Source organism: Sapajus apella, unplaced genomic scaffold (genome assembly GCF_009761245.1).
Source record: "Sapajus apella isolate SASKATOON/1434 unplaced genomic scaffold, GSC_monkey_1.0 scaffold64, whole genome shotgun sequence".
In the NCBI taxonomy this organism is placed as follows: Eukaryota; Metazoa; Chordata; class Mammalia; order Primates; family Cebidae; genus Sapajus; species Sapajus apella.
Window position 1 is genome coordinate 8369285 of NW_022437004.1, and position 13318 is coordinate 8382602.

General features: G+C 36.4%; 1 protein-coding gene across 5 annotated transcripts in view; it reads left to right on the forward strand.

Moving 5' to 3' along the window:
• Window positions 1–12577, forward strand: part of LOC116529996 (TLC domain-containing protein 4) — a 76413-nt gene extending 63836 nt beyond the window's left edge. For all 5 annotated transcript variants that reach the window (XM_032247941.1, XM_032247942.1, XM_032247944.1 and 2 more), the window contains exon 7: window positions 9059–12577. In XM_032247941.1, the coding sequence (XP_032103832.1) occupies window positions 9059–9377 (319 nt within the window). In that variant the 3' untranslated portion in view covers window positions 9378–12577. The remainder of the gene's footprint in view (window positions 1–9058) is intronic.
• The last annotated feature ends 741 nt before the right edge of the window (window positions 12578–13318 follow it).

Here is a 13318-nt window from a genome sequence, read left to right on the forward strand (position 1 = left end):
TCTTTTATTTTTGAGAGTGCCTACCAGATGGCTCAAGCAATCATAGTTTATTGTTTTGTTTTGTTTTTTTTCCAAGTAAAAATGGCATTCTATGGAAGAATGTGGTAGTTTAGCTTAGAGTTCAAACCATCACTTGAGGGTTTTTCCTCAAGACAACCATTTTACTTTGCAGCAGAGATGCCTTGTGTGTACTTCCCATTTTACCATATAGAATATTAAAAAGACACATAACTTAGAGGTCATTTAATAAAAATAATAAAATTAATAATTCTTACTGCTTCATTAAGGGTATTTCTAACAGAAACTTTTTCTTTTTCTGGTTTTATTTTTAACTTCAAGCCTGTGGTGGGCAAGGTTACAGTGGCTACTGATACTGTTTCTTTATTTGTGCTAAGATGCCAGCAGTTTTAGTTACTAGTGCGTTGCACTGTCAGTACAAAAGTCAGCACAATGAAAAAGGCAAATAACATTTTATCTTGAAGACCTCCCAAAAAGGACTCAGGGGTCCATAGACCACATTTTAAGACCTATCATTGATTGTTATTTGTCATGTAAGTCTTCACAGAGAATGTGGCACACATTCTTAAAATGTTTTAAGAAGTAGATGGAGAGGGAAGGGCCTTCAAGAAGAAAAGAAGAAACATAGGATTTTGAAAAGTGAAATAAACATGCTATGGGAAAGAGAAAGTGTATAGGACTGGTAGGATCAAAGAGTATGTCTTAGGAGGAGGGTGGATAGACAGAGGGTGTTGAGTGCCTGGGAGAGCTGAATGAACTTGACCCAGTGGATGCTGAGATTATAGTGGAGAAAGACATCCTGGAAAGAGCATTGACTGATTATAAGTTTTGATATTTGTAGGATAGATTGTAACACTGGAGACAAAAGTTTGGATTAGGTTATCCAGTTCTTAGTTGTGTGAATGAACAGTATAATTTTATTAGTTCAGAAAGTAAATAAGAGTCCATTAGGCTGTAGGACTAGAGAGATGACAAAAGAGAGATTTTAAAGAAAGAAAATGAAATTAGCAATGAATAGATAAAAAATTAGAGATAAAGAATATGGACAAGTTTAAGACAAATCCTATATTGGATCCAGAGAAATGTGCCCATTAAAAGTGACAGGGAATTAGGAAGACTCAGAGGGAAGGTGATGAATTTGGTTTGGAGATAGCGGATAAGAGGACAAATGGTGCATCTGAGTGGAAATTTAGTAAGAGCTAGAGAGAGGAATGTTGGAATGATCAGAATAGAGGTGATATTTTAACCTGTGAGAAAAGATGGTATTTAGAAGATTACTGTTAAATGTTTAAGATTGGAAAATTGGCCGGGTGCAGTGGCTCATGCCTGTAATCACAGCACTTTGGGAGGCCGAGGCAGGTGGATCACGAGGTCAGGAGATCAAGACCATCCTGATCAACATGGTGAAACCCTGTCTCTACTAAAAGTACAAGAAAATTAGCTAGCGTTGTGGCATGCTCCTGTATTCCCAGCTACTTGGGAGGCTGATGCAGGAGAATCGCTTGAACCTGGGAGACAGAGTTTGCAGTGAGCAGAGATTGTGCCACTGCACTCCAGCCTGACGACAGAGCGAGACTCCGTCTCCAAAAAAAAAAAAAAAAAAAAAGGTTGAGGAATCAGCGAAAGAAGAGTAGATAAAGGCAGGAATAATTTAGGAGTAGTAGGAGAACCAAAGTAATATGGAGCTGGAGTGAAACTTGTCTAAAATTCAGTTCTTAAATTCCTAATCTTCCAGGGTTAATATTTATTAAGTACAAATGTTTAAATGTCTGAAGGAATTATATTTGCAACTAAGATGTAAGTAGGGTCAGCTCACAGCCCAGTCCCTGCACGGAGTCCCAGAAACAGTACAGCATCCAAATCCTTATTGGAGTTTTTCCAAGGATGTCAACAAAGATCCAGTTTGTTACTCACAAGAGTACTTCTTAAAATTCCCTTCATTCCTCTTGGACACACAATCTCTCCTGGACCCCACAGCTTTCCCAAGACGCTCTCAAACTTCTGACTCTCAACTCCTCTAAAACTCAACAAACCACTGCCATCAAGGATAAATTATTCGTCCCTGTCCTGTTTTCTCTTTTTTCTTTTTTTCTGTACCTGAAAATAGCCCTCTTTTTTTCCCAAATGTGAATTACAGCAAATAATTCCTAGTTTTTACACTATTTATAGTTTTTACACAATTTTTTTTTTAGTGAGTACGATACCTCTACACAATTAACTCCCAGTAACCTTAATGGGAAGGTTCAAATTTCTTTAGATGGGTAGGAGGAAGAACTGCTGATTGACCAAAGTTAGGATTTTCTCTTTGGAGTCGAGGTAGGATTATAGTAATAAATACATATAATTTGCTGCCTTTTATGGCTGTCTTAGTAATAACAGTAGATGGTGGGTAAAAGCAAGTGTTGTTCTCCTCCGTCCTTCTTCCCACATGCATGTTTTCCTCCCTTCCTCTCTTTCGTCTCAGATTCAGTACACATCTTCACAAACTGTTACCCTTTATTTGTTGGAATGAAAGAATGTTCTAGTTAGGTAAGAAGAGGTGGATTCCAAAAAAAATAAGTGATCCTTCTGCCATGGAAGAGGAAGGTAAGGAGGACAGTTATGTTATTAGTTCACCTTGAATTAATATTTGGGTTCTTTCCTTTGAAAGAAACTGCTTTAAAGATGAGACACTGATCAGATGGAAAAATTGGCAGAAGCTAACCCTGTGGTTATGAGGAAGCTACAGGTGACCGGTTTCTTTTGTAGAGTTGCAGTCATATTGTATTGGGTTTGGGAGTGTAGTAAGAATGTCTGTGAATATGTCTGATTCCCCTTTCAAAAAATTGGCAGAGAAGAGAAGCAGTGGAAGGGAGGTTTTTGGATTAGGAGGAAGTGAGCATGTTGGTAAAAGAAGAAAGAATCAATTCATAGATGGGGAGCTTGTCAGAGCAAGGGAAAGGTGGGTAGTTTATTGAATAAATCCTAGAAGGTGAGGACTCTTCCTCTGAGTTGAAAGGTAAAGGTGCCTGAGAAGAAGTGTTGAGATCTTGAGGTCACAGTGGAAGGAATTCATGGTTGATGGACTCTAATGCAGTTGACCCCTGAACAACCTGGGTTCGAACTGTATGAGTCCACTGACACATGGATATTTTTCAATAAAATTTGAACTCATGGTACCTGCCTTTCCTTCCTTCCCTTCCAACTTCTCCTCTTCCACCTCAGCCACCCCTGAGACAGCAAGACCAACCCTTCCACTTACTCAGGGCTAGTGAACGTGAAGATGATGAGAGTGAAGACCTTTACAAAGATCCACTTTCACTTAGTAGTAGTACATATATTTTCTCTTATTTATAATTTTCTTTTTTCTAGAAAATAACATTTTCTTTTCTCTAGCTTACTCTATTGTAAGAATACACTATATAATGCAAATGACATAAAATATTGTTAACTGACTTTATGTTATTGGTTAGGCTTCTGGTCAACAGCTACTAGTAGATAAGTTTGGGTGAGTCAAACGTTAAGCAATTTTCAACTGTGTGGGGAGTCAGCACCCCTAACCCTGGTGGTGTTCAAGAATTAACTGTATCTCAGTAATAGAAGAAACCAGGTACCCTGATGGGATTGAGAGACAGAAGTGAATGAGGAAGGGAATTGAATGACAGGACAGGTTTGGAAACAATTATATGGGAACTATGGAGTTAGAGGAATGTTAAGTCAATTTGAGAATTCTGCTGAAGTTCAAATCTTTTAAAATTACATTTGTGCTATTTATCTTAATATATCAAGATTGGCGGGTAATAAGTTCTTACCTGTGTCATGGCAGCTTCATAGCACAAAGGGAGTAATTTCATTTATCCCCATTTATAGAGATAAAACAAACATAGAGGTCAATAGCAGAGATCTAAGACCACACAGTTGCTCCATGGCAGAACCAGGCTTTGAACCCAGGTGGCCTGAATGCAGAGCACCCTACGTACTCGTCACATTATTCTGTATTGCCTAAGGAAAGCTGACTTGATGAAACATTGGAAATCGTGGGTTAGATGAAGTAGCAAGAGAACGGAGGGTGCTGATGTGTGTTCTGAAGTTAACTTGGAGTTTGGATTAGGTAGGGAAGGAAGTGAAAACATGGAGGCCAATAGAGAGGGATTTGAGGATTTGAAGGTCAAAGAAGTAGTTTAGGTGAGATTGGGTAAAGAGAAATATGGAAGGCTTACAATTAGAGAGGAATGTGTTCGTTGAGGTATGATACTCCAAGGCTGCCATGTAGTCAAAGGAATGAATGGCTGAAGGAGAAGGTAAGTCTTTGGAGAAGAGAAGGCTGGAGGACAAGAGACCTGGATTATAGACCAAAGAATGTGGATATTACTGTTTTAGTGAAGTTTTTTCTATTTTCAATATTATTTCATTAATTTGGCTATTGCTGTCTAAATAGTCTCTTTTAATTGTGTCGGATAATTTAGCCCTTTTTATCCTACATAAATTTACAAAATGTAATACATCTCTCATCCTATATAAATTATTTGTATTTAATATTTTACTCAATAAAATATTTTTAGGCTTTTTGACTGTTAATTTTTAGTTTCTTAGGTTGAACAATTTTAGCGTAATCATGACTAATTCAGTTAAGTTGAATTTTAAGATACATGGATGTGTTTTACTGCCTTTGCAATTTGATCTCTAAAACGATGTAAAATTAGGCAAGGCAGTTTTTTTAAGGAAGAGAAAGTAGAATACAGCAAACATTCACTGAACTTTTTAAAAACCTTTTTATCTTTAGAATAGTTTTACGGAAAAATCGGAAGGATGATACAGAGGGTCCTCGTGTACCCCACACCTGGCTTCCCCTATTGTTAGCATTGTAGATCAGTATGGTGCAGTTGTTTCAATTAGCAAACCAGTGTTGATATCTTATTGCCAACTAAAGTCCATACTTTATGTGGATTTCCTTAGTTTTTTCCCAGGTCCCCTTTTTCTGTCCCAGGTTCCCTTCCAGAATGCCACACTACATTTAGTTTCATGTCTGCTTAGGCTACTGTTGGCTGTGATCGTTTCTCAGATGTCCCTTGTCTTTGGTGACCTTGATGGTTTTGAGGAGTACTGATCAGGTGTTTTGTAGACTGTCCCTCAATTTGGGTGTGTCTGATGTTTTTCTCGCGATTACACTAGGGTTATGGGGTTTGAAGAGGAAGACCACCAAGGGACAGTACCATTCTCATCATACATATTAGGACTGCTTGCTGTGAACGTGACTTATGATTGTTGATGTTAAGTGTGTTTACCTGACTGAGGTAGTATTTGTCAGATTTACACCTGCCCTTCCCCTTCCCCTTCTATATGGTACTCTTTGGGAGGAAGTCACTGTGTATATTAGTTTGCTGGGAGCTGCCATAAAAAATGTCACAGTCTGGGTGGCTTAAATAAATGTATTTTTGCACAGGGCTGGAAGCTGGAAGTCCAAGATCAAGGTGCTAGCAGGGCTCCTGGTGAGGCACCTCTCCTCTTGCAGAAGGCAACTTCTCTCTGTGTCTTCACATGGCCTCTTCTGTGTGTGCATGGAGAGAAACAGGGAGAACTTTGGTTTCTCATTCCCTTCTTTTAAGGGCACTGGTCCTATTGGATTAGGGCTTGACCTTTGTGACTTTATTTAACCTTAATTGCCTTCTTAAAGGACCTATCTCCAAATACAGTCACTTTGTGGCCTTAGGGCTTCAACATAAGAATTTAGGGGGAAGCAGTTCAACACACTACAGTATACATAGCCCACACTTGAGGAGTAGGGGTTTATGCTTTACCTTGCTGAAGGTATGTTTTCTACTTAAATTATTAGCAGTTATTCTGAACAGATTTGTTTCCTCTCTCCCATTCATTCATTCATTCCTGTCAATATTGACTTCTGGATATTTATTTTATGCTTTAGGTTATAATCTGATACAACATTATCTGTTTTCTTGTTCAAATTGTGAGTTTTGGACCTAGAGAGCTCATTCAGTTGGTTTCTGTGTTCCTTTGACATAAAGAAATGTAATTTTGTTTTTTGAATACTTTCTGAATCTCTGGCCTTAAATGATACTCCAACAGGTTCATATTGTATATTGTGTATTCTCTGTTCCCAGCCCTAAAATCAGCCATTTCTCAAGGAGCCCTAGTTTCTTTTATTGGAGAATGGTATTAGAAGCCAACATGTGGACGCTGTGTCTGCTCATTGTTACTGAGGCATCATTGTTTCTATGGCCTCCTAGCTGACAGAACTTGAAAATATGTTAACCTGTGTGTATACATGTATCCATAATTATTTCTGTATGTATGCATCTATAGCTATATCAAGCTAAAATGAGTCTACTGTTTCCAAATCTAATCCAGTATCTCATGGAAATATTCTAGGCTCTTCTGCTTGCTTATCTGAAACTTTTTACTCCAACAATGAGAAATCTGGTTCCCACTATTTTTCATCAAATTTATTTATTTTTTCGTCCTGATACATATGTATAATGGTTTCAGAATTAATTGTTTTTGCCATGAGCTAGAGTGCATGCCTGTATACAGTTTCTTTTGCCTTTGTCTTACAGTTCCATTCATCTTCGAAGTCACTTAGGTCAGCACCTCTTTTTACCTTACTTCTTTCAGGGATGTTATGTCATGCATTTGTAATAGTTAACAATCTATTGTCACAGTCTGCATTGCATCCTGGCATCCCCCAACCTCCTAATTGAATTTTTTTAAAGTTTTGTTTATATCAGGTTCACTTTTTGTGTACGTGTGTGGGTTTTGATAAGTGCATAATGTCATGTGTCCACCACTATAATATTAGGCAGAATAGTTTCACCACCCTAAAATATCCCGACTCAGCCCTCTCCCACTTTCTGAAACTCTGGCAACCACTGCTCTGTTTCCTGTCTTGATACTTTTGCTTTTTCTAGAATGTCTGTAAATGGAATCTACAGTATATGGGATTTTCAGACCAGTTTCATTTACTTATCACTTTAGATTCATCCTTGCCATTACATGAATTCATAGTTTATTTTTATTGCTAAATAGTATTCCATGGTATGGATGTACTACAATGTTTATCCATCTTCATGGCTTGTAGTTATTGGTAGCTAGGAATAAAGCTGGTATAAACATTTGTGCAGCTTTCGTGCAGACATAAATTTTTTTAATCAGTTGGAAAAATACCTAGGAATGTGATTGCTGGTTTGTGTACTATGAATATGTTTAGTTTTATGCCACTAAAATGCCTTCTAAAGTGGTTGTACCATTTTGCATTCCTGCCAGCAATGAATGAGTGTTCTTCTTGTTCCATATCCTTACCAGCAATTCTTATTGTCTGTTTTTTGGGATTTTAACTATTTTAATAGGTGCGTAGTAATATCCCATCGCTAAAATTTGTACGTTCTTTCTTTTTTTTTCTTTTTGAGATGGACTCTAGCTCTTGTTTCCCAGGCTGGAATGCAATGGCACAATTTCATCTCACTGCAACCTCTGCCTCTCAGGTTGAAGAGATTCTCCTGCCTCAGCCTCCCAAGTAGCTGGAATTACAGGCATGGGCTACCACGCCCAGCTAATTTTTGTATTTGTAGTAGAGATGGGGTTTCGCCGTCTTAGCCAGGCTGGTTTCTTTTCTTTTCTCTCTCTCTCTTTTTTTTTTTTTGAGACGGAATCTCACTCTGTCTCCCAGACTGGAGTGCAGTGGCATGATCTCAGCTCACTGCAACCTCCACCTCCTGGGTTCAAACAATTCTCTGCCTCAGCCTCCTGAGTAGCTGGGATTACAGGAACCTACTACCACACCTGGGTAATATTTGTAATTTTAGTACAGACGGGGTTTCACCATTTTGGCCAGGCTGGTCTTGAACTCCTGACCTCATGATCCACCTGCCTTAGCCTCCCAATGTGCTGGGATTACAGGCATGAGCCACTGAAATTTACACTTTTTTTTTTTTTTTTTTTTTTTTTGAGACAGAGTTTTGCTCTTGTTGCCCATGCTGGAGTGCAGTGGCACGATCTCAGTTCACTGCAGCCTCTGCCTCCTGGGTTCAAGCGATTCCCCTGCCTCAGTCTCCTTAGTAGCTGGGATTACAGGTGCCCACCACCATGCCTGGCTAATTTTTGTATTTGTAGCAGAGATGGGATTTCACCATGTTGGCCAGACTGGCCTCTAACTCCTGACCTTGTGATCTGCCTGCCTCAGCCTCCCAAAGTGCTGGGATTACAGGTGTGAGCCACTGCGCCCAGACTACACTTTCTTAATGACAGTATCGAACATCTTTCTGTATGCTTATTTTTCATCTGTATATGTTTTCTGTTGAGGTGTTATGCTCTTTTACCAGTGTTTTAATTGGGTTGTTTTCTTATTGTGGATTTTTAAGAATTCTTTGTGTACTTAGCATACATGTACTTTATTATATATACTTTAAATATTTTTTTCCCAATGTGTGGTTGTCTTTTCTTTAACCGTGTCTTTCACAGAGCAAGTTTTAATTTAAATGAAGTCCAGCTTACCAACTTTTTCTTCCATGAATAATGCTTTTGGTGTTTTATCTAAAATACCACCACCAAATGCAAGATCATGCAGATTTTTTTTCCTGTTTTCTTCTGGAAGTTTTATAGCTTCGCATTTTACATTTAGGTCTATGATCCATTTTGAGTTAATTTTTGTGTAAGGTGTGAGATCTTTGCTTAACTTTATTTTTCTGCATGTGGATATACAATTTTGCACAGCTTGTTGAAAAGACTTTCTTTCTCCACTGAATTATTATATATACTTTTGTCAAAAATCACTTGAGTATACTTGTGTGGGTCTATTTCTGAGCTCTTTTCTCTTCCATTGGTTTATTGATTCTTTCGCCAACACCATGCTGACTTGATTACTGTCGCTTTATAGTAAGTCTTGGAAATAGGTAGTGTGAGTCCTCCAACTTTGTTCTTTTTCAGTATTGTATGTGCTATTCTAGGCCCTTTGCTCCTCTACTGAATTTTATAAATTAAAAACTAAAATAAAAATGGTTAATCCTCAGAGATGCAGTATAAATATGATGTTCTTTAATTCATTTTTCAGGTGGTTCTTTGAAGCTCTGAAGTATCCCAAGTTTTCCAAAGCTAATGTTATCAATGGAATACTCATGACAGTAGTGTTCTTCATCGTGCGGATTGCGTCAATGCCTCCTCTTTACAGCCTCATGTATTCTGTGTATGGAACGGAACCCTACATAAGGCTTGGACTTTTAATCCAGTGTTCCTGGATCATTAGTTGTGTTGTTTTGGATGTGATGAATGTCATGTGGATGATCAAAATTTCAAAAGGTTGCATCAAAGTCATCTCTCTCATCAGACAAGAGAAGGCCAAAAATAGTCTTCAGAATGGAAAACTTGATTAAAGGAGTGCTACTGATAAGTAAACTTTGTTACTACCCAGCATTATTACTGCTGATGGGATGAATTCTTGGCATGTTCTTGTGTATCTTTATTAATTATAATTGTTATTCAGGATTTCAGTGTCATTTTTTTAACTTTTAGAAAAGAGAAACTGAAATTTACTTTTCATCCCAAGATGTCTTTTCTGCCTTTCTTTTGCTTAATTTATAAGCATGGGTAAAAATCCTAAAGGCTTAAATAAAAATGATAAATATTGTGGTGAATCTTTTGAGAAACCTCTTAACCTGCATTGGTATTTTTCTCTGTGAAAGATGACTATGATAATCTGGTACAGTTGGTTTTATGTCACCAATTTTGCTGAAAGAATGGGAACTGCTTTTAAATCTGTAAATAGCTCTTAACATTTGTTGTATGCACTCTTTTCTTACTTTGGCTGCCAACACCTGTGTGGGGTTTAATTTCTATAAATTGTTGGCATGTTCTTCTTCTCAGGCTATTCAGAAGTAATAACATTTTTCATTTCAGACATGCAATCACCTATTAATGATGAAATATTTTACCACTTTGGGAATATTTAATTAGTCATGGAAAATACTTCCTGCATTTTAAGATTTTTCAAATATCACTTTCTTATTTCTATTTTAGCATTTTATCAAATTATTGCTTTTTTCTTTTATAGTCAGGCTTAAGACAGATTAGAAACCTCCTTAAGAGATGAATTTCTTCTTCTAAAAATGCATGTCGATAGTGGACTATTTAGGCTTATAGAAGAAATCATTAAGGAAGAAAGCTTTAACACTGTCCCTATCTGCTTTCCTTGCACTTTTTCTGTGAAAAACCTTTTCTGTTTGCACAATCTTCCCTGAGTTCTGAACCCAGCATCATCAGTACCAAAGTCTTATGCAATACATATTTATTATGCTTCTGAAATAGCCCTCTTCTTGATGAGACCCTAACTATGACAAAAAAATCAGTATTCATATTTTACTCACAATTTACTCCCGTGCTTGCTTAGTTGGCATTTTAGTGCTTTGAATTTCTGTCTATCTTAAAGCACATAAAAAAATAAGGTCATTTAATCCAAGTATCCTATCATCAAAAATTATCATCTGATTATATGAAGATAAATGGCGACTCTCATGTGTGTATGCGTTTTGCTTTTACTTTGGTTCTTGCAATCCAAATATAGAATTATATATTTATCTATTATTGCCTTTATTTATTTTTTAAGCACTTGACTTTAATGATTATTCTTACCTGAGAAAGAAATTTAATTCAACCAGTGATGAATACTTGAAATTAATTGAACTCATACCAAAAGATCTAATCCATTCAGTTTCTCAGTTTGAAGGAGAATGTTTGACTCACTTTCCTTGTTCATGCTAGCCGAATATAATCAAGACTTTTGATTTGATTACCCAATCAAGATAGAGCCTGATAAGTTTTAAAATGTTTAAAGAGGATTGAAATCTCAGTCAATAACTAAATGAGGATGATAAAATGAGATTGATTGGCTTATACTAGGTACATTTATTTGTGAAAGAATTGGTGTAAAATATAGTTATTTTTAAAGCCGCCAATAGTACACTGATAATAGTGCTGTCCACATCATAGGCGCTTAAATATGTACTGGCTATCTAGAGGGGGGTAGGAAAGCAAGTGATTTTATCTTGTTCTTACCTTTTTGCAGGAAAAGTGGCTTTTAAAAAAAGGAAAATATTTATATAATAAAGCTGTTTTGGAAATCCATTCTTTTAGAAAGAGACCTTGAGATAAATATTTTTTGACTGTGGATTTTTCTATAGTTCTGAACAGGTTTTAAACCCACTATCAAAATAAAGACAATATAAAGCTATAATATTAGTGAGTCTCCATGTAACAATTTATTTTTATAGTTACCGTTTCATGCTTAAAACTTTATTCTTACATTCATTAACATTACCCTTCACTGGTATAGCTACTCACAAAATACGTATCTTTAAAATATCAAAATTTTGAACCAAAGTTTGTGATTCCCTTATTCAGCAATCTTTGTCTTATGCTGGCCGCATGACAGTTAATTCAAAATCCAGATTAAATATCCTAAAGTGGGTTCTATATATTTCCTCATATAACAGACATGGAATGGAAATGCCACTACAAATTGCCCTGCTACTTTAAGTCTGACCTTTGCAAGAGATACACTTTGCTGTTCTATGATTGTATTCACCTACCTAAAATACACATGAAGACAGAACATATCATTTACTAAACGATGAATTTTTCATTTATTAAAAACTTTTGCTAGACATTTTAAATATTAAGTATTTTGACTACACAGATTAAATGATTCTATCAGGCATTCTGCTATTTAACAACTTAAAATATTTGTAGAAAAATTAAAGCAAATTGATATAAATTTTTAAGCAATTCTATTTTTGTAGAAAAAAAATGACAACCTATAATTATAAAGTTCTTTGAATGTGTAGTATCCTAGAAAATAAAAGTTCTTGTGAAACTTAAAAATGAATGAAAACCAACTAATAGCATGCAAGATCATAGATCCTGCATTAAATTTTTATTTGTGAAATATTAAAAATTATGAGCTTTAGCTTATAAAGTTTGCCTTCTTATGTATGTCTAAAGTCTTTTGAAGGATTATTTGCATTTATATAAAACTTGAAATGGAGTTATATATGAGTGCAAAGAAATTAACTTCTGCTCAAGTATGTTTTGATACCCTCTAGTAAGTTGAATTAAATTTTTATCCCAATTGTTTTTTGTTGTTGTTGTTTCATGGACTAGCCTTATGTTAAATGAAATAATAGTTATGTTGTTACCACCCTTAAGAGTGACTCTGATATATTATCGATGACCCAGGACTGTCTTAAAGGTCTAGTTTTAAAAACCGCCTAGTTTGTAAGTATTTGAATCCAGTTCTTTTTTAAATTTTAATAATTTGACTCACAGTTTTTGCGACAGGGTCAACTTTTAAATTGTATACTTCCTCTAAGGCACACTGGGCATTTGGAGAATGGTTCTTCACTAGTGTGGAGGGCCAGGTTTACTATTGGTTGTACCATCTGTTATCAGGCTTGCAGACACATTTTTCTTCTGGAGAAACAGAGGGGAAAGTGTCGTTGCAGTGTACATGTTTCCTCTGTGTCATTTTGAAGGGAAATAAACATGTTCCAAAAGATGCTATTAAAATAAATATTTGAACAACTTTTCTGTTTCTAGGTTGCTCTTAATTCCAGACATTTAAATAGATGTGCATTTAAATGGCTTTAAGTGGTTTAGTCTATTAGCTGAAATGGAAACATCAATAATACTTAATAAAAGTTTATGTATTTTTATGTGTTTTGGATTCCATAAGACATGAACTTAGATAATTTTATCAAAAGTAGCACAGTGTTTCTCAGCAAGTGCGAGCCAGCATACAGCGAGAGCCTGCCTGTGTCTCCGGGTGCACATAGAGCTTCCCAACCCTAAACAGCTCATTGAAATACAAAAGCTACTGAAAGTGAGTTCTGCTGCAAAACACATGTACTGTGTGTGGGAACAATGAAAAGCTAGAGGACCTAGAGTTAGAGGAGGCATTGAGAGTGCTTTTCCCTGAAACGCCCTGATAGTCTTCCCTCGATCTAGAAGTTTTCTCTTTGAATCCTCCCATCTGTTCCTCCTAATACCCCAGATGACTTCATCTGCATCTCCCTCTTTTATGCTAACACCCTTCTTTTGTGACCTCCCCATATATCTGTAAGCTTCCCAGTCTCATGGCAAATTTAAAAGTTTATAAATAGGTTCTCTCCTTGAAAAAAAACACAGTTTAAGTAGAACTCAGACCAACCATGACTTACTAAGAGACTACAGGAAGCCATTCAGCATTCAATAATACCTGTTTACAACATGAGGCAAAGCTAATAATGTTATGGTTTTATTAAGAGACATCTGTCATCTCTCT